A 22,761-nucleotide genomic window follows, 5' to 3' on the forward strand; every position below is an offset into this window, starting at 1 on the left:
AAATGAACAAATGTGCACTGCTATGTACTGTGTACTGACACATTGTATGGTCACTACTGTAAAGTGTAAGGACACTTCTGTGGCAGGATTAACTTTACTGTAGTGCAGCATTACGCTGGAACCAGTTGGAACAGTTTTCGGCGTTGAGCACCTACGCTGATCGAAAGGACTCAAAAAGGGAAGGTTGTATGACAAACATATGTATAAATATATCAGGGGACAGTACAGAGATCTCTCCCATGATCTATTTATACCCAGGACTGTATCTACAACAAGAGGGCATCCTCTAAGTCTTGAGGAAGGAAGGTTTCTACACCAGCACAGACCGGGATTCTTTACTGTAAGAGCAGTGAGATTGTGGAATTCTCTGTCTGAGGCGGTGGTCATGGTGAACTAAGTAAGAGAGTTCAAAACGGGTCTGGATGCATTTTTGGAGAGTAATAAAATTGCTGGTTATGTATACTAGATTTATAGGGACAGAACGTTGAGCCAGGGATTTATTCTGATTTCCTGCAGAGGAAGGCAAAAAAAACCCTCATACTAGAGGTAAAAATACCTCTAGTATGAGTTTTTTTTTGCCTTCCTCTGGATAAACTCATTAGGGACTCATTAGGGTTATAGGTTGAACTTGGACTCTTTTTTTCAACCTTATGAACTATGTTACTTACTGCAGGGACATATCATAGATCATTTTTTCCTACAATAATTTCTGGAGTAGCTAATGAAAACATTGTATTACATAATATTAGAGAATAGAAAAGCTGAATTGGAAATTTGAGCTCAGGCCATAAATTTCTTTAATACGGGTGATTCATTGTATTGATCTCATCGCTAAAATATTATATATATACACACACACATATACACAAATCAAAAATGTTGCAGTATCTTGTAATACCTTTTTTATTGGACTAACAGAATTTTGTAGAGACGAGCTTTCGGGATTCCACCCTTTATCAAGTCCAAAGCAAATCCCGAGATTTGCTTTGGACTTGATAAAGGGAGGAATCCCGAAAGCTTGTCTCTACAAAATTCTGTTAGTCCAATAAAAAAGGTATTACAAAATACTGCGAAACTTTTTGATTTGCATCTGCATCACTGCACTAATACGGCTACTCAAATTGTAATATAATAATATATATATATATAATATATAATATATAAATATATAAATATATAAATATATAAATATATAAATATATAAATATATAAATATATATATATAATATATAAATATATATATATAATATATAAATATATATATAATATATAAATATATATAAATATATATAAATATATATAAATATATATATAATATATAAATATATATATATATATATATATATATATATATATATGTACTCACCTTAGCATTCAGCTCATCTACGATGAAATGACAGAGGGCAGCTTTGAAGAAATATTCTTTTGCACTATACTTCAGCAGAGGATTATCCATCGTGCTTGTACCGACCTAGAAAGAGAGGAATTTGGACTGAATGACAAGAATCACATAACATGAATACAAACACAACATGAAAACAGGTTCTCCAGTGATCATACACGAGTGAGAATATTTATACACATTTTAGGGTCATTGTCAGGCCCAAGGCCTGATTATTAAAATCCAATATGTGTATTATAATTATAACTGTGTGATGTATTATCCAAGCCATGGGTGAGAGGTCATTCAGACTGTGGGTTTGTGTATTGCATTTTATTGGGGGTCTGGCTGTTTGTTTACATCTCCTTTGAAGTCAAAGGCTTTTTTGAAGTCATGCACTCTGGTCCCATCCTATAATCAAACAGATAAGGGGCCAGGAAGAGAGAAGACCCCCTGGTGGGATCAGAGGGGAGGGGGGAATGGAGTCTCCCTCCCAAGAAAGCAGATATGATATTTAAAACAATGCTAGACTCAGGGTGTTCAATGCTGTGCAACAAGCTGACAATACCATCCTAAGAACAGCTGGACTCTCACTCTCATGGACTGCTATATCATCATGCTGTAAGAACTTCATCTTTTGTTTTCTGAACTTGTCTTGCTAAACTCTTTTATATATTTTTGTACCTGTATGTCATTTGTTCCTGTATTTATATATATTTAGCACTGATACCTTTTATCAGATTACATGTTTAATTAATCAGCTCTGGTCTTTGATCTCTAAATATAGGAGCTCACCTTTCTGAAGGCAGCTCTGGTGGAAACACGTTTATCTAAGGGTTAATTTGGTGACTTGCTGGGACCAGTAGTGGATACCCAGAGGTCTGGCGGCTCTAACCCTTGCACCATCACACTCTCTCTAGCGTCTTGGTTGGACTGATAGGGTGTGATCGTGACAGTCATGTTTACACAATAAATGCAGACCTGTGCATTATACGAGTGACGATCTAGTAGATCAGCTATTGTTTAAAAGGAGACTAGAATATGGCTCAACTATTGTGTAGACAGCACAAACAATTGCTGGATCACTTGTGTGTCCCTTTATGTACACCATTGTCTGCAGCACATCATCTATTACCCAGGGTGATGTGCGGTCGATCAATTAACTTTTTAAAGAGGTACTCTGCTCCTAGACATTTTATCTCGGGGGTCCTGCTGCAGGGGACACCCACGATCTCCCTGCTGCACCCGGCATCCATTTAGAGTGTCTGTTAAGCGCCGGAGGCTCGTGACGTCACGGCCACAACCCGCTTGTGCTGTCACACCCCCTCCCATAGACTTGCATTGAGGGGGCATGGCCGTGACGTCACGAGCCTCCACCCCGCATCCCCAGATGTCTGGGGTGCCACAGCCAAGATCACTTATCCCCTATCCTTTGGGTAGAGGATAATATGTCTTGGGGCAGAGTACCCCTTTAAACTGCTTAAAAGATCAGGTGACGAACATGTTGCTCATTCATGGACTTTGATATCTGGGCCTATTACATTGCATTGCATTTTTCGGCTAAACAGGCTCATATTGCCCCATGTGATAGGGTCATTAAACACAAGTACAATGCTCCCATCTGAATGGGGCCTTACTCTTGTGTCATGACAATTACACATTCCCTAGTAATATGACTAGTGAGTAAGGCCAAGTTGCAGTTCTTGCAAGAGACTTAACATGCCCATTTTAGTGAAATAAATAAGGACACCCTCATTCTTGCGATCAGTGGGGTCTGACTGGTAGTCCCACAACTACTCTTATTTGGCATAAACCGTTAACACCATGTACAATACGTAAGGCTGGAAAAGTTGTAAGCAGTAACACTTCAGAATTATAGCTTATATCCAATGTTCAATGACAGACGACTACAAACCTGTTCATATATTTCTATTGCTTTTTGATACTGTTCCAGTTGAGCAGCATACGAAGCCACCTTTAGCAGACACTTGTTTGCAGAGCTGAAGTGAGATATTAAACAAAGAAATGTGAACAGGATGAAATCCTCTAACACATTAGCAGGTCATATACAGTAACAATACAAAGCAAGAAGAGCAGTAACCGCACCATACATGTACCTGTTGGACTCTTCCCCTTTATAATAATCTGCTGACTGCTCATAATGTGCAACAGCCTATACAAAAGAGGAAAAACAGATTGTAAGGATGACAAAGTAATTACGGGACGCCTGCATCTACATTTCTACTTTTCACTGTATATTCACTTAACAGTAGTTGAATGGACCAAGGGTTCACGGCTGTCACGCCCCCTCCATAGACTTGCATTGAGGGGGCATGGCCGTCGCTTCACAAGCCCCCGCCCCACATCGCCAGTCATCCGGCACGGAGTGAAGTTCGCTCCATGCACCAGATGTCGGGGGCGCTGCAGCCGAGATCGCGGGGGTTCCCAGCGGCGGGACCCCCACGATCTGACATCTTATCCCTTATCCTTTGGATAGGGTATAAGATTCCAACTTAAAACACTTATCCCTTTAAGGGGCTAAGTGTCATATCATGGAGGTCTGCTGGGACCCCCTGCTATCTCCAGAATGGGGACCTTAGTCTCACCTTGGAAATCATTCAAATCATTGTGTATGGGAGTGCCGTACTCTGGTGCTCCTACAGATAATAAAAACGTGACTCAAAAATTTAATTTGGGTCCCAGTATTGGACTTCCTGCGATCTGACACTTCAATTCCATATTCTGTGGATAAGAGATAAGGGTTTTAAGTTGAAAAACTCATTTATAGTTGCAGCTTTCTTTCGAAAATTGCTCCCCACCAGGGGAATTTATGGGGATGAAAAACAATCCTAAAACCAGTGGTATGGGTATGGCTACCCATATTTTTTTAATCCAGGATAACTTCTTTAAAGAGACACCCTATGCACCCTGACGTGTACTCCAGTGTTTTGAGAGGTGGAGCTTCTCCTGGGCACCACGGATCTCTCCAAGCCTCTTACTCAGTCTTGTACCCTTCTCATTTCCTATATGGGTTGAGGATATCCCTGGTCTCTCTGAGAGTCAGTGGAGGAGGTTGAGGGCTCTTATTATGCAATGGTGATTAGCAGTAGGGACATGCTGATCCAATCTAGATATGTCCTACATTTGTACTACACCCCTGCAGGCTTAAGTGTATTGGGCTCTCCCCCTCTGATTTATGCTTCCGGTGCTCCTCTGAAGTTGGCACCTTTTTTACATGCGGTGTGGGAATGTCCCATTATAGCTGGCTTCTGGAGGGAAGTGATGGGTTTTTGGAGGAGCATTTAGAATTTCCTTTTCTACTTGACCCGAGGGTATGTCTGCTGGGGGTACTTAATGAGATGATCTCTAGCAATCATAGATGTTTACTAATACGTTTCCTACTGTTTTGTGCCCGTAAAGTGGTTGTCATGACGTGAAAGGTATTCTTTGTCTAGGTGGTTAGCCCTGGTAAATAAATATGTTCCGCTGTATCAGGCCCTGTATCTCAGTCGGAGGTGCCCCAAGGTGGTGCCCGCAGGTGCCCGCTGCATTTGGGGGTTGGGGCGGGGGGGGGGGGGGGGTTGCCAGGAAGTGTGTATGGTTGTATGTCTGGTTGTCTGTATGTCTTCAGTCTTCCCTGGTGGGTCTCAGTTGCACCTTTGTTATATCCGCATGACTTATGTTCTACTCTCCCTGCTTGTTGCTGTTAGAAGTTGGGCTCTGGGACCTATAGGGAGTGATTTTGACTGTATGGTTCTTATTCCGCCATGTTGGCGTTGTCTGTTATTACGTATTGCAAAACTTAAATACTTTTTTTTTTTTTTTTTAATTGACTAGAGCCGGACCTGAGGGAATGTGCTTTCTGTATTATGAGCTGCACTGTAAGGCATAACAATATCAGTTTGCCTGGAAAAACATGCCATCGAGAGAGGTTTGCTCAATTTCCTGTTCACCACAAGGTGGCGGTGTTATACCAGCAAATACGGATTTCCTAACCTGATCTTTGATCGTAACAGATCAGCTGCTCTTGTTGCAATCCATAACCTTAAAAGGGTATTCCATGAAAACTTATTTATTTATTTTTTTATATCAACTGGCTCCAGAAAGTTAAAACAGATTTGTAAATTACTTCTATTAAAAAATCTTAATCCTTCCAATAATCAGCTGCTGAAGTTGAGTTGTTCTTTTCTGCCTGGCAACAGTGCTCTCTGCTGACATCTCTGTCTCGGGAACTGCAAAGAGTAGAAGAGGTTTGCTATGGGGATTTGCTTCTACTCTGGACAGTTCCTGAGACAGGTGTCATCAGAGAGCACTTAGACAGAAAAGAACAACTCATTTTCAGCAGCTCATAAGTACTGAAAGGATTAAGATATTTTTTTAATAGAAGTAATTGACAAATCTGTTTAACTTTCTGGATGCAAAACCATATATTAAAATTGTGATGTGAATGTTGCTTTAGTAAATCAAATACAGCACTTTTCTATTTAGCACACAAGAGTCTTGCTAATCCATATAAGAGACAAAGAGACCTTAAAAAGTACCGGTACCTGTCACCAAACTAAACTTTTCATTTATTGTTCCTTATGTAATTATAAGACACTTTGCTATTTACTTCCTGTTAAAATTTTCAACCTTAATATGTTTTTAATGTGAGTAACAAAATGGCCACTAGGTGGCTTTGTTCTGTTCCCTGCCACAAGTCAAACAGTTACTGTAGTTTGGTCTCCTCCTGGCCTGGCAGAAGACCAAACTCAGGAAGTGTGTGCAGGGCATGGTGAGGCACAGCTCTCGCAAGCTTCAATGACATTGTGCCTGCTGGGAAACGCCCACTTTCTCCTGCTGGGAGCTCACAAAATGTGAGCAAGGGGAAAGGTATAATACAGAGATTTTTAAAGCGAGGGAAAAAAAATTTCAAGGGCAGGAGGGTGTTCGGAGTAGTTAGGAAATATAATCGGAGTTAGTTTAGAAAACATGGTTTGATGACAGGTACTCTTATAAGACATCCAATTTGAGTAACCCCCATCTATTTTTGTGCACTGATAACCATACTGCACTTTATGGAATTATTTTTGGCTATCCCCACAATGATGTGTATATATTGGGACTATAAATACCGGACTATATTGATTTCATTACTGGCCAAACTGATATCTATTAGCTTGGCTTTGGTTTCTGGATGTATATCTATGGTAGTGTTTTCTCCTAACCAGAATCCATGGAATATTAGCAATTTAAGAGAGAAACTTAAAGTTCTATTTTAGAAAACCAGGGAAAGTATTTTGTTACCACCTTTCTGCACAATGATAGACATGACAGTATATTCTTACCTTTTCAATATCTACAAGTTCCGTTTCATAAATCTCAGCAATGGTAATGTGATGTTTAGCAGCAATCGTAAACCTTCCCTGCATACGAAGAGACAAGATATTCAATGTTCTAGACGTGGACATCGCACAGGTTCACCCTCCATAGTACATCTACAGGCCATAACAGGTCATTGCTCCGATTACCTAACAAGTGACTTCATACAACATGGAAACATAAAAACAGTGTAATATACAACAGCGGAGGTCATAGAGGGTATATACCCCGTCAGGACGTATATGAGACCCATATAAACTAATAGTGATTGTACTCACAAATCCATATAGGACTCTTCACTAGACCTACTGACCCCAACTCTGAGGTTTCCTGGTAGATCACAATCTACTAGCAGTTACCATGGGTGCAGAGGGATTTCTATAAACCATGTTCAATCATTATATGCATTATGTGCAATAAATGGAATTTCCCACCAAAAACACTTAAAGGGGGTACTCCAATGGAAAACTTTTTTTTTTTTCTCTCTTTCTTAATGAACCGATGCTAGAAAGTTAAACAGATTTGTAAATTACTTCTATTAAAAAATCTTTACCCTTCCAATACTTTTTAGCGGCTGTATGCTACAGAGGAAATTCTTTTCTTTTTTAATTTCTTTTTTGTCTTGTCCACAGCGCTCTCTGCTGACACCTGATGCCCGTATCAGGAACTGTCCAGAGCAGCATAGGTTTGCTATGGGGATTTTCTCCTGCTTGACAGTTCCTAATAAGGGTATCAGGTGTCAGCAGAGAGCACTGTGGACAAGCAAAAAAAAAAAAAAAATTCCTCTGTAACATACAGCTGCTAAAAAGTACTGTTTAACTTTCTGGCACCAGTTGATTTAAAAAAAATATATATATACGTTTTCCACCGGAGTACCCATTTAACACCTATTGCAAGACCGCTGTGACTCCCTTTGATATTGAGGACAGGGGTCCTATAATGAAACATAGAGCAGCATTCTGTGGATAGGTGACACATTTTGGTGGAGAAAGTGGTTGCATGGTCTTGAGATTACATTTATATAGGGCTGGGGGCATGATAAAAATAAAAAAGTAGTGATACCTCCCCTGATCCCCTGCAGCTGTCTGGATGGTCCCTGCTTGTTCCCAGTTCCTGTCATACTTTGTGCCCACAGGAACTGCCCTGCTGAGCCAATTGCTGGCTAGAGCCATGTCCCACCTCGACAGTGATTGGCCAAATGGGGCAATTCCTGTGGGGAAAACACATCACAGGAAAAAGCAGTGATGAGTTTATAAAGGATCCCACCCAAAAATCCCTGTGGGTGATCAGGGGAGGTGAGTAAAAGCCAAATGGAATTTTTTTCTTTACAATATTTTATATATATATATATATATATATATATATATATATATATATATATATATATATATATATACATACATATACATATATACATACACACACATACTGAACAAAAATGGCATGTTGTGTTCTAACAGCAAATTACCTTAAAAACCTCAAAAACTTTTCTTTAAACCAAACCATTTACTTTATATACTATGCACAGCTCAATTTCACAGCTTCAAACCAAAATAAACATCTAAACTAGGATCGACTCCATTGTAGTCATTAGAGATGAGCGAACTTACAGTAAATTCGATTCGTCACAAACTTCTCGGCTCGGCAGTTGACGACTTATCCTGCGTAAATTAGTTCAGCCTTCAGGTGCTCCGGTGGGCTGGAAAAGGTGGATACATTGCTAGGAAAGAGTCTCCAAGGACTGTATCCACCTTTTCCAGCCCACCGGAGCACCTGAAAGCTGAACTCATTTATGCAGGAAAAGTCATCAACTGCCGAGCCGTGAAGTTCGTGACAAATCAAATTTACTGTAAGTTCGCTCATCTCTAGTAGTCATGCTATTGCTTTAGCACCAGCTAAGAATAGATGTGACTATACCAATTTGGCCAGTACTGATTAAGAGAAAAAATAATAATTGCCATATGTTGTGTTGCTCTGCAGTAAACAAGTGCGTCCTCCATGATTTTAGTGCATTTATAATGTATGAGATGTGCTACGTTCTCTACAGCTTCACCATGAACAGTAATTCAGTGGCCTGGGCATTCAAGGACATTTTAGGACAGGGAAAAAGACAAATCCGTAGACACAAATCTACAGAAAATACCCTTGAATTCTCGTACACCATAGAAGCAGAGCATGTTGCTTACACTATACCAGTGTTTCCCAACCAGTGCGCCTCCAGCTGTTGCAAAGCTACAACTCCCAGCATGCCTGGACAGCCGTTGGCTGTCCGGGCATGCTGGGAGTTGTAGTTTTGCAACAGCTGGAGGCACACTGGTTGGGTAACACAGTACCTCAGGTTATGTACTGGCTAGTTTAGACATGATACTGCTGTATTTTAACATCTATATGACAGGCAACGGCTGGACCATGAATGGTATTCCACGGCAAGTGGATTCTGTTTGAAATTAATTCCAGGCGAAAAATCTGTAGTGTGCATGTGCCCTTATACTGAACAGACACTGATCACCATAGGGATGTGCAGTGTTCTACGTTCTGCTCAGTGTAAGGGCTCACTCACACTATGGAATCTCCAGCCAAAGATATTAAAGGTGGAGATTCCGTCTGGAACAGACTGCGGCAAAACAAGCCGGTGCTAGGATCGTTCTGATATTTGCTGTATATGATGTCTCCATAAACGACAATGCATTGTAGAGTGGCTTCCACCAGAAGAATGGGAGGCCAAAAGAATGGGAACAATGGGAGGCTGCTGTACTATATTTTAACCCCTTCCCGACCCATGACATACATGTAAATTATGTAGATACTTTATATTCCTTAACAGGAGCAAAGCTGATACCAGGGAACATTACCTGAAAAGGTGATGTAATGAGCTGCTTTGCATATTCCCCTACCCAGAATGCCCACGGAGTGCTTAATGGCCTTCTGAAGCTCCGTTACACCAGGAGTGGTGGCCTCGCCCTGAGGTAAATACTCAACCCATAATATATTATATATATATATATATATATATATATATATATATATATATATATATATACATACATACACACATACATACTATAAATATATACATACATACTATAAATATATACATACATACACACACTATAAATATATACATACATACACACACTATAAATATATACATACATACACACACTAAATATATACATACATACACACACTATAAATATATACATACATACACACACTATAAATATATACACACACATATATATATATATATCAAAACATACATATATATATATATATATATATATATATATACACATACATACATACATACATACACATACACTAAAAATGTAATTGTACCCAAAAAAACAAAACTTTTGTAGAAAAATTTGAAAAAAAATATGCTCATTTTATTATAAGCCTTCTAAAGTCGTAAAAAGGGAAAATAATGTTTAACAAATGATGTCAGCATAAAGTATACATGTTGTGGATGTGAATTAATAACTAAAATTAATTTGGCATGATTATTTCTCTTACGAGTAGAGAGTTTCAAACAAAGAGAAATGAAAATTTGTCCAATTTTTCACAATATTTTTGAGTTTTTCACAAAAATCGCTTCAGGTATCAACAAAAATGTACCACTAATATAAAGTACAATATGTCTTGGAAAAAAAACAAACTCTCTCCTAATCACTTTGCCAGGTAAAAGCAGTTCAAAGTTATTACCACTTAAAAGAGACACATGTCAGATTTGAAAAAACAGACTGGGTCATGAAGGCCAAAACTAGCTGGGTCATGAAGGGGTTAAAAGTGGAAATCCACTCTGAAAATCCAATGTGAATAGGCCCTAACTGTGGTCGTTGCAAATTTTGCACAACTAATACTGGTGTTAAAAAGCGGCAATATTCATGATGTCTTAACCCAGCCTGAAACAGACACGTTCCACCATGTTTATATAGAAAGTTATTCCTTACCATATCAGTGTAAATATCGATGGCTGCATTTAAGCAGTTGATGGCCTCTTTGGTTAGCATTTAGGAAAGACAAGGAAAAGTCAAGCGACCAAAATAATGCATTTACATTGCTGAGATAACATTAAGTGTCCAGAATGAAACCCGCTATTTAGAATGAAAAATATGAAAAATAAGAAATCCCCATTTGTAATGATCTTACAAACATTAAAGGGATAGTACCATTGCTAATTCTAGGGTATGCTGCCACTTTATGGTCTAAAAATACCCTGGTTGGTTGGCCCCACTAATATTCCCTACACCACATTCTCCTTAGTTCTCACTAAAGACACATTTTAAAAAATACAGGGGTTTGTCAGCATTAAAGTATTCAATTAGAATATGGTTCTTGTCATTAAAAAAAAATTTAAAATTACATTTTGACATATTGCAGTGTTTCAGTATTGTGACCCCCACCAATTATTTAAATTAACAGGGAGAAGCGCGCGGTTATGCGCTTCACTGCCCAACTCACATTCATCTCCATCTATTATGGGGCCATCAAGTGAAGCACATAATGTGGTTCTCCCCTGCTTGTTCTAATGATCTATGGGGGTCTCAGCACTAAGACCATGAATGATGAAATTTTAGATGTGCCAAAAGTTGATTTTTTTTTTTTTTTTAAATGGTTCCACTAGAACCGTAGCTGCAGCCTCATTTACTGAAACTGGGTCATCTAAAAAGTTTTCTCTTTCTGCCACATAAAGAAAGAGAACAACCAACCCATGAAGATATAGGACAGTGGTGTCCAAACTGTAGCCCTCCAGCTGTAGCAAAACTCCAACTCCCAGCATGCCTGGACAGCCGTTAGCAGAGGGAATCAACCCCCCTGTGCATTGGTCCATCTAATGTCCAGTGCACTTATGTGTTTTTTTTTATAATAATAATAAAAGTACACCGAAACAAGCATGTGGATGGTGAGTGCCATCTTCATTTCTCATTGCAAGTTGGGTTTAAATAGTAATAATTTACAAATATGTATAATTTTCTGGCACTAGTTGATTCAAAAACAGTTTTTTTCCTCCGGAGTACCCCTTTAATAGAGGGAGTGGATCCTCTGTTCAGGATCATCATCTCTTGGACAGAGGGAAGACTGGCCACAAAGAGCATCTCTCGCTTTGAAGGACCAGTCCTGTATTACCCAGATGACCCATTCATGGGTGCCTTGTAATGCTTTACCTTCCATGTGGTGGCGCTGCAGGGAAACTGAATATCTAAGGTCAGGTTTTCCCCATAGATAACAGCTGGTCGCTGGGGGTCTGAACAGTGGGATGCATTGTCTTCTACTTATTCTTAATGATATACCAAATCGGAGAGCCCCTATAATTTAGCTTCATTTATGGAGAACCCTGATCATCTATTAGGGTTATTTTCACTCAGGACACATTGGAATAATCTCTATGATATATCAAGAGGTCACATTAAAGCCTTGTCTGATATATTGACTAAATAGGATGTGAAATAAAAAGTTGAAAATGTCGTAACAGGGGGAACACTACCTTGAGGATCAGATTTCTTAAAGGCATTCCCAGCGTCGACAAAACTTGTGGCCGCATCATGTTTACTCTGAAGTTGCATGTGGAGTTTGGCCGCCTGACAGAATGCATTTCCTGCAGCTATAAAGCAGATAAACAGAAATTAAAACAGTGACATACCCCAAAAAGTAACAATTACATCTTAAATATTTAAGTTCCTCTGACCAAGACTAAGTATGACCCTAATGACATATCATCAAGGCTAAGTATTTGGTCTTTTCTGGATAATATAAAGGCATTTGGGAAAAATACAGTTTGGTAGATGTGGGTTTAGGGTGATGTCCCTCTAAATCCAGTTACTGTAGAATAGTAACCTTACTTGCTGGGCGTAACACTAGAATGAGTAAAGAAAAAGTAGTATGACGTTCCAATTACTGTCTTATTATTCCATTAAAATGCAAGAATACAAACATTCTCAAGCAGGAAAATTTTATACTGTGCGGCTCTTTAGGTGATAGTCCAAAGGTCTGCTTGACGCGTTTCGTAGTTTCCCACTTAAAGGGGGCTAATCTGCTGCTCAGCGTTTTGAACAAACTGTTCCGAACGCTGGAGCCGGTGCCGGGAGCTCGTGACGTCATAGCCCGGCCCCCTCATGAAGTCACACCCCGCCCCCTCAATGCAAGCCTATGGGAGGGGGCGTGACTACATCACGCCCCCTCCCATAGGCTTGCATTGAGGGGGCTGGGCTATGACGTCACGAGCTCCCGGCATCGGCTCCAGCGTTTGGAACAGTTTGTTCCAAACGCTGAGCAGCGGAGTACCCCTTTAACCATAAGCCTGGCTTATGATTTAATGAGCAACCACAAAATGTGCCAAGGAGCTATGTTCCCTGCTTGAGATTATCTAACGGAAAAAGGAGTCTTCTCAACTGAAGAACAGAAGCAGACCTTTGGACTATCGCCTACATGTTATCACAGATGATCCAGCTAACATGTTATTCCTATCCCATAGACAGCGTTCCGAACATTTTGTTCCAAATGCTGGGTGCAGGCTGGGGGGGTTGTGAGGTCACGGGCACGTCCCTCTTTATATCACGGCCACGCCACTCAATTCAAGTCTGTGGACCAATGCAGTCTGTAGACTTGCCTTGAGGGGCGTGGTGTGACGTCACGAGGGGCGTGGCCGTGGCGTCACGACATCCGCACCCAGCGTTCAGGACAAAAATGTAAAGAAAATAGTAGTATGCTGCACCTATGGTGACGTATGCTGCACCTATGATGACGTATGCTGCACCTATGGTGATATTTTTGCCCCAATATCCAGCCTTGTGTGGAATGCAACAAAAAAATATATAGCATTGTTAAATATCGATTTAGATATAATCCAGAGAGAGCATAAAGAAGCCAGGAAATGTTTTTCTTTCTTGCTTCCATAGTGCACCATAGGTTATTAGAGAACAGTGTAGAGGGTCTTGTATATGCCTTGTGCTTACCTGTTTTAGCTGAAGGAGGGGGTCTGACCTCTGTGGTCTACCACCATCTTCAGAATTGAACCTGACTATCTACTCTAGGCCTCTACATCTGAGATACACATGTCCCGCCCAATCCGCCAATCACCTACTAAGGGGCCGGAGCATTCAGTGCTAAAAGATGGGCCCCATTCTGAAGATCCTGGATGGTCCCAGAGGGCAGACCTCCCACAATCAAACAACCTCATTGTGCAGGTAATAAAGAGAAGGGTTAATCCAGGAGCACATGACGTTTCTTTTACAGATGCTTTTCATATTACCCATGAAAAGCAGACGGACTGGATAGAGAACATCATCTTGCAGCAATTACTGTCCAATTATAATACAATACACCTAAATGTTAGCAGTTTACAGGCATATGTCTGACCCCAGGATAGTTTCCACGCTATGTAATCTTATAGTTGTTGACTGCGCACTGCTGTTCAGTTATCACTATATACTGATGTAGCCATAGTTAACACAGCAACGTGTTATGTTGCGATATCCTAATGTATCAGGGAATTAAAAAAAGGTATGGTAACTGAGGAAGAATATTAAAATTAGACTTGTGTATTGTGTTAGAAGAATTTATCCAGAGTAGGAGCAAATCCCCATAGCAAACCTATCCTGCTCTGGACAGAGGTGGCAGCAGAGAGCACTGTGGTCAGATGAAGAGAAAATTCAAAAAGAAAAGAACTTCCTCTGTAGTATACAGCAGCTGATAAGTACTGGAAGGATTAAGATTATTAAATAGAAGTAATTTAAAAATCTGTTTAACTTTCTGGCATCAGTTGATTACAAAAAATGTTTTCCAGTGGAGAACCCCTTTAATGCACCAAGGATCAAGATCAGGTTTATATCTCACCATACGCATGACTTGAAAAATATTGTTGACCCATCATAGTGATTTATGCAGAGCAGTGATCATAAAACGAGACCCAGGAGCAGTCAATAAAACAATAAGAATTTCTCCAGAACAATCTCCAGAATGGGGCTCTGACTCTCCCAGCTGCATAAAGCAGCAGGCTGCACTGTCTGTACTTTGGATATCTGGTGCTCCCATAGACAATGCATAGAGCGGCAGACAGCACCTTGTTGACATTTTAGCCATCATGACAGCACCACCTGGCTATTGGAGGTTGCAACTTGACCCTGCTAGAAAAGGAAGTACACAGAGGGTAAAATTGGATCCCAGAGAGTAGGAGTTAAACTCCCAGATTTCTGGAAACTAGCGTATATACTCGAGTATAAGCCTACCTGAATATAAGCCGAGGCGCCTAATTTCACCCCAAAATCCCAGGAAAAGTTATTGACTCGAGTATAAGCCTAGGGTGGGAAATACATCATCCCCCCTGTCATCATCCAGACCCCCGTCATTAACACCCTCATCATCATCACCCTGTCATCATCACTGCCTGTCATCATCCCCTTATAATCCCACCCCCCCCATCATCACCCCCTTGTCATAATCCCACACCCCCCCTTCATCATCCCCTTGTCATCATCACCACATGTCATCAGCCCCCCCCCCCCCCCCCCCATCATCACCGCTTGTCAATGTCCGATACAGTGGTCTTCAACCTGCGGACCTCCAGCCATCGGCTGTCCGGGCTTGCTGAGAGTTGTAGTTTTGAAACCTCTGGAGGTCTGCAGGGCCCGGAATAGAGGCGTTGCCTTGACGACGATGCAGAGGGACGTTGGTAATGAACGTCCCTCTGCGTCGTCGTCAAGGCAACCTGACTATTCCGGGGCCGGGCCCGAAGCGCGGAGAAGAGGCCCCCCCGGTGAAGATGGCAGCCCGAAACCACTATCCCACCGGACGACCTCCCCACCGGACAGTCCTGAAGCACCGGACCAGCGTCCCGCCGAGCGGAGATGAGTACAGAACTAAAGGGGATGAGAGGAGGGGGGGGGGGCTGGATGATGTCGAAGGCCGCAGTGGTCTTCAACCTGCGGACCTCCAGAGGTTTCAAAACTACAACTCCCAGCAAGCCCGGACAGTTGCTCGAGTATAAGCCGAGGGGAGTGTTTTCAGCACGAAAAATCGTGCTGAAAAACTCGGCTTATACTCGAGTATATACGGTAGTAGACAACTGGGGCCTTCCAGATATTGATCTGCTTTCCTTAAAAGGGGTATTCCACTGACCAGCGTTCCAAACCTTGTTTTCGCGCTGCGGGTCGGCCACTCCCCTCGTGACATCACGGCCACGCCCCCTCAATGCACTCCACCCACTGTCATCACGCCCCCTCCCATAGTCTTGCATTGAGGGGGCATGTCCATGACGTCACGAGGGCAGTGCCCGACCACCACAGCACGATAAAAGTGTTCGGAACATTTAGTTCCGAACCCGTGCCAGTGTAGTACCCCTTTAAATAATAACAGGAAAATGAACTGTTCTTACTAGCTAGATCCCAGAGCAACCGGAAACAGTAGATGCTCTTGAGCCTCTCTCACCCACTGCCGGTATTTGTAAAGGCTTTGTAGAACATTCTAGTGCTTGAGTAATATTCATTGCTCCATTATGGCCAAAATGCAGCTGATTGAGCCTGCTAACATTTCTGGTGATCCAAGAGGGAGGGTCTTCTAAACACAGGGCCCCATCTACCATTGGGGTCTGGAAAATCTACACCCTGCGGCCTAGATATTGAAAAGTCCTCCCAGCCAGTAGAGACCATTCTTCCAAGGCGATTACTGAGCTATCTAAATGCAAAAAAAATAAAAAATCTACCTCTTCTATCTATTTAGAACAATGGAAAATATTTGTAAAATGATGTGATTAAGATTTTTTTTAATAGAAAATCTGTTTAACATTCTGGCACAGTTGATTTAAAAAAAAATAAAAAAAAATAAAAAAAAAATAAAAAGGTGTTTTCCAGGGGAGTAATAATATTAAAAGCCCATTACCTCTTATAGGGATTTTTCACTCCGATAGCCCTAAAGGTCTTATAGGAATTCTCTATACTTATTTTATTACCACAAAATCCTCACAGACCCCTTCTTCCAGGAGAAGAAGAGAATACTGGAGGGTACACCTGCCTCTTCTTTCTGCTGAGGATAGGCAGGCTCTAATACTATGATGCCACAAACAGCCACATCAAAATGACCCAAATATACTGCAATATATCTCCCACCCCTGCGGTTAGGTCATATAGGTAGTTTCCTGTCTGGTACCCATCAGAGGTGTTTTAGTCCGAGAGCAGACCTATGGCATCTAATCTGGCAATGTCCCGTTGTGTCCTTCTGGTGAAAAATAACCCAGGTATTGTCTGCGATCCTTTCTGTCCCAGTACCTCTAGCTCCTCTTCCATACCCGTACAGGGTCTCCCCCACCCCAAATGCTCCGGTCCCGTGATCGCTAGTAATCAGCATGTTTGCTCCGGGGACTGATTGTAACAGGGTGCTGCGTGCGAGATCATGGGAGTCCCCAGCGGCGGGACCCCCGCGATCAGGCATCTTATCCTCTATCCTTTGGATAGGGTATAAGATGTCTTAGCGTCGGGGTACCCCTTTAAGCAGCAATAGAGATTCCGGCTGCCCAACAGACCCCCTTTAATGCAGAGACAGACGCTTACCATTCCAGTTCTTGACCATCTTGAACATGTTTGCAGCCCTCGCATACATTTCACAAGCTTCTTCAATCTTTGTGTTGCCACTAGAGAAAAGGAAAGGGGAAAAAAAGGCGATTAATGTTTCTTGTTCATAGTATTCATATCTTCCTATAACCTAGTTATCTTTCATAGAAAGTTAAGGCGCAATGTAATTAAATTAAAGCGTACCCGTCAGATCCAACAAAATATATATATTTTTTAAATAGATTACTCAGTACCTAATCCTGACCATATACATACAAAGTTTTATGTGTCTAGCACTTTATTTTATTACTCTTAATTTCGCTCACTAGTCTGAATTCCTCTCAAATGGAGGGGGTGTGGCCTCACTGTGCAGGTCTCCACCCCCTCCCTCAGTATGCTGTCTGCTCACATCTCCCCTAGTATTAGCAAAACTACAACTCCAGCTTGTCCTGACTGACAGTAGTGGGACACAATCTGACAGCAGGAGGATTGTTCCTCCACGTGTGAGCCCTGCACTCACAGCTGTCAATCAAGGAAGTGTGTCCATGACATAGGTGATGACGCATGGACACAGCTGGACTAGTATGTGTCCAAGCAGGCAGGGGGGGGGGGGGCATTGTTTGACTGGCTTTTTCAGTATGAAATACTGAAATTTTTCAACATATTAAAAGTTTTTTTGTCTGACAGTGCCCATTTAAGATATTAATATAAAATATACTCGGCAAGAACACTAGGTTTGCTTTTCTTTCTGCTCTTGTTTTCTATTGATACCTTTCTCTTCATTAATAAAAGCCTACAGAAGGTGGTGGTGTACCTACATAAAAGGAAACCTCTTTGTTAATATCTTGATACAGAGCGCCACGTTGTCACATTCACCCACTTTTATTGCTGTATAAACCCCAAAAAGTACAAAAATTATAAATTCAACTTCTCTTCTGATATATGGGATTTCTTTAGGGAAACCTGTCCTCACTTTTATGCTACCGGAAACACGAGTCATTGGTTCTCCCCACCCCTATACCCAAACAGGGAGAGATCCAACAACGTGTATACAAGTGTTCATTTTTATTTGGTTCCACACTTCTAAACTCTTCAGTCAAGGCTGGTGAGGTGGGGAAAAGCTGCCAGGGACCGCCCCAATGACTCATTGTTTAGGCAGCATGAAATAGATGACAGGTTCCCTTTAACGTGCATCTGTCACTGCTAATAGGGGTTTTTGAGTATTCGAATAAAGTAAAAGTGTGGAGCAGCTCACAACTTAGTAAGCCAAGATATAAAATGGTTAAACACATACACCTTAGGTGTAAATTGAGTTTGTAGAAAAAGAGAAAAAAATTAACCATAACCTCAAGGCTAATATCAAATAAATTGATACATGATGCATAAATCGTGCTTCAAATTTATGATGAATTCTTATAAAAATGTATTAAACACATAATTAAAAATAATAATATTAATAATCCTCCTTTCACAGGGCCCTTGTGAGGAGGTGATATAAAACAAATTATATAATCACACCACTGAGAAAAGTACAAAAAGTAAAAAAAAAAAACTTTCAATAGTCCGGCATTTGATAGTTCAGAACAATGTTAGTTTACCACAGTCCGTGCGTTAGGTGGAATAAATTGGAATGTCCGAGTCCACATGGTAGAAATATATTGATAGATGTACATTTATCAGCCAGATGAGGTTTTGGAGATGAAATGGCTTCCAAAGATACTGGTGCCGGCAAGCACCTGCCCAAGCTGGGGTCTGCGTGTGCTGAATGCAGACGCTGGCGTACGCTTCTGTGGCTGGTCTGCCTGCCGCTGTTGTAACGGAGAGAGCAGCTTGCAGATTCCAGGTGGCTGGACCTCATAGAGTGTCCTTGCGTCTGACGTCAATGGTAGGAATGATGGGCCGGCTGGTTACAACAGTTGAATGGTGCGGTCGTGAAAGTCATGGTTTGCGCAGGTGGACTTTTCAAATCACAGTGGTGCGTTAAAGATCCGATAAAAGGTATTCTAGACGCGTTTCAGGGTACTTAAAAGTATCAACAACCCTTTCCTCAGTTTTTCAGTATTCATTTAAGACATATTGACAAATTTGTTATGAAACTAGGAGCGAAAAAAAGAAAAGATAGGAGCCACGAAGCACCTTATCTCCCCTGTGTGCCAGTTATTAGTGTCCTCTCATCTCTCCCCTGTGTGCCACAGTTATTACAGTCCTCATCTCACCAGTGCCTATTATTAATGTCCCCTTATCTCTCCCCTGTGTGTCAGTTATTAATGTCCCCTCATCTCTCATGTGTTATTGTTCCTTCATCTGCCCCCTCCATGTGTCACAGCAATTACTGTCCCCTCATTTCCCTGTGTGTCAGTTTTTAAATGTCCTCTCATCTTCCACCCTGCATGTCACAGTTATCAATGTCCCCTCATTTCTGTGTGTGAGTTGTTAATGCCCCGATTTGCCCCCCTATGTGTCACAGTTATCACTGTCCCCTCATTTCCGTGTGTGAGTTGTTAATGCCCCCTGATTTGCCCCCTATGTGTCACAGTTATCACTGTCCCCCTCATCCTCCCCTGTATGTCAGTTATTACAGTACCCTCATCTGTCCCCCATGTGTCACAGTTATACTGTCCCTTCATCTGCCTCGTGTGTCAGTTAGTAATGTCCCCTGCTCACTTCCCCCACCTGTGTTTCTTTACTCTCCCCTCATCTGCCCCCCACTCCCTGTAAGTCACAGTTATTACTGTCTCATCATCTCCCCCATGTGTCAGTTGTCAATGTCCCCCCCCCCACAACCACCGTGTCACGTCTATAAAAAAAAATGTTTTACTTACCTCGGCCTCAGTTCCTGCGCTGATCTCCCTTTGGGTTCCTGCGCTGATCTCCCTTTGGGTTCCTGCGCTGATCTCCCTTTGGGTTCCTGCGCTGATCTCCCTTTGGGTTCCTGCGCTGATCTCCCTTTGGGTTCCTGCGCTGATCTCCCTTTGGGTTCCTGCGCTGATCTCCCTTTGGGATCCTGCGCTGATCTCCCTTTGGGATCCTGCGCTGATCTCCCTTTGGGTTCCTGCGCTGATCTCCCTTTGGGTTCCTGCGCTGATCTCCCTTTGGGTTCCTGCGCTGATCTCCCTTTGGGTTCCTGCGCTGATCTCCCTTTGGGTTCCTGCGCTGATCTCCCTTTGGGTTCCTGCGCTGATCTCCCTTTGGGTTCCTGCGCTGATCTCCTGTATTCAGCAGCGAATATCTCCAGTCAGCACTTCAGTGGCAGGTGACTGTTGCAGCCAATCAGCAGCCTTGTAGTGACGCTCTGTACTCCTGAGTATTTAGAGTCACCCCTGAGGAGGTCCATGTTGTACTCGCTTAAGAAAGTTTAAAAGAAGAGTTCTGCAATCCTTTTCTAACATGTACTTGCTTTAGGTTGTGGATCCGCTGCTTTTTTTTGAGGCTTCTTCCCTGCAGCAAAAACTATTCTCCTAATCTCATACAACCAAAATGTCCGTCCTCTGCACCAAATATAGGAGGTATGACTTTGACATCAGGGATGGTAAGAAAGAATAGTAATGATGCTGACCAGAAATCCTCCCCTGCTTCAGTATAAGGGACATGGCGCACAATAAAAGCTAAAAGACTCCTGACCTCAATCTTCATCAAATCAAGTCTGGATTAACAAGTATCAACCGGAGTAATGATGGGTTGTGCGTCCCTACGGATCTGACGTCCCCGGAGTACATGATGGAAAGGGAGGACTGTAAACACGAAGCTAGGCCGGGTTCACGGATCAGAAATGTTCCATTATCATATCATAAGGATTCTAGTTTCATGCAACATAACACGGAACTAAGACAACAGGGCTGATTATTCCCAAAACCATGGAGGCGGCTTTATAGTGGTTGGGTCTGGAACTGCAGGTTTTTGAAGTTAAAGGAGTTATCTGGTGAACAAAAACTCATCCCCAATCCTGTGTATAGAGGATAAGTGTCCGATTGCTGGGACCCCCTCTCCAGAATAGGGACGGGGGGGGGGGGGGATTTATCAAAACCTGTGCAAAGAAAAGTTGCCCAGTTGCCCATAGCAACCAATCAGCTTCCTCCTTTCATTTTACAAGAAGCCTCTGAAAAATGAAAGAGGCGATCTGATTGCTTGCTATGGGTAACTAGGTAATTTTTCCTCTGCACAGGTTTTGATTAGAGATGAGCGAACTTACAGTAAATTCAATTCGTCACGAACTTCTCGGCTCGGCAGTTGATGACTTTTCCTGTATAAATTAGTTCAGCTTTCAGGTGCTCCAATGGGCTGGAAAAGGTGGATACAGTCCTAGGAAAGAGTCTCCTAGGACTGTATCCACCTTTTCCAGCCCATTGGAGCACCTGAAAGCTGAACTAATTTATACAGGAAAAGTCATCAACTGCCGAGCCGAGAAGTTCGTGACGAATTGAATTTACTGTAAGTTCGCTCATCTCTAGTCACTTCTATTACTTCATCCGGCCTTTCTCAAAGTCTATGCGCTAGAGGTGCGGTGCAAGTGACCTTCAGAGATCATTCATATGGATCCGGATGGAACAGTTTGCTTGATGCTTCCAAGGCAGCATTTCCCAACCAGTGTGCCTCCAGCTGTTGCAAAACTACAACTCCCAGCATGCCCAGACAGCCTTTGGCTGTCCGGGCATTCTGGGAGTTGGAGGCACACTGGTTGGCAAATACTGTTCTAAGGGCTGATCTCATCAGGGGTCAGGTTCTAGGGGGAAAAAAAAAAAGTGTTGGAACTCAACCAAGATTTCTACTGAAACGCGATGTCCTGCACAGTTCCTGACTTCTAGGCCGCAGGCATACAGCTGCCTATGGTCTATGAAACTTTAGTGACGGGCAAGACTCCGTCACAGATTTCAACTGTATATGCATCTTTATGACAGGTTAACCCTCAGTGCTATCTTACTAGGGGGCTGTTTACATCACGATTTATCCTTACGCTCAGGGTATGAGAATGGGTTGCCAACACAAACTGTGGTGTACTGGCAGTAGCCTTGTTCACTTTAATGGCCCAAACATAGTCAACAAGGGCCTACATTTGCTCCATTTCCTGCATGTATATGTTTAGTTTGCAGCACTCTAAAGGAGGATATTCCAGGCAAAAACTTTTTTTTATAATTATATATATATATATCTATATCTCACAACTGGCTCCAGAAAGTTAAACAGATTTGTAAATTACTTCTATTAAAAAATCTTAATCCTTTCATGAGCTTCTGAAGTTAAGGTTGTTCTTTTCTGTCTAAATCCTCTCTGATGACACGTGTCTCGGGAAACGCCCAGTTTAGAAGCAAATCCCCATAGTAAACCTCTTCTAAACTGGGCGTTTCCCGAGACAGGTGTCATCAGAGAGGATTTAGACAGAAAAGAACAACCTTAACTTCAGAAGCTCATAAGTACTGAAAGGATCAAGATTTTTTTAATAGAAGTAATTTACAAATCTGTTTAACTTTCTGGAGCTAG

At 41.9% G+C, this 22,761-nt stretch overlaps 1 protein-coding gene across 2 annotated transcripts in view; it reads right to left on the bottom strand.

Annotated features, from left to right (window-relative positions):
• Nucleotides 1-22,761, bottom strand: part of LOC130362784 (beta-soluble NSF attachment protein) — a 40,409-nt gene that overhangs the window by 12,654 nt on the left and 4,994 nt on the right. For both annotated transcript variants that reach the window (XM_056567806.1, XM_056567807.1), the window contains exons 2-8: nt 17,287-17,366; nt 12,231-12,347; nt 10,696-10,742; nt 6,709-6,786; nt 3,499-3,554; nt 3,297-3,381; nt 1,367-1,471 (exon numbers count right to left, since the gene is read on the bottom strand). In XM_056567806.1, the coding sequence (XP_056423781.1) occupies nt 1,367-1,471; nt 3,297-3,381; nt 3,499-3,554; nt 6,709-6,786; nt 10,696-10,742; nt 12,231-12,347; nt 17,287-17,366 (568 nt within the window). The remainder of the gene's footprint in view (nt 1-1,366; nt 1,472-3,296; nt 3,382-3,498; nt 3,555-6,708; nt 6,787-10,695; nt 10,743-12,230; nt 12,348-17,286; nt 17,367-22,761) is intronic.

This window comes from Hyla sarda, chromosome 3 (assembly GCF_029499605.1).
Source record: "Hyla sarda isolate aHylSar1 chromosome 3, aHylSar1.hap1, whole genome shotgun sequence".
Taxonomy (NCBI): Eukaryota; Metazoa; Chordata; class Amphibia; order Anura; family Hylidae; genus Hyla; species Hyla sarda.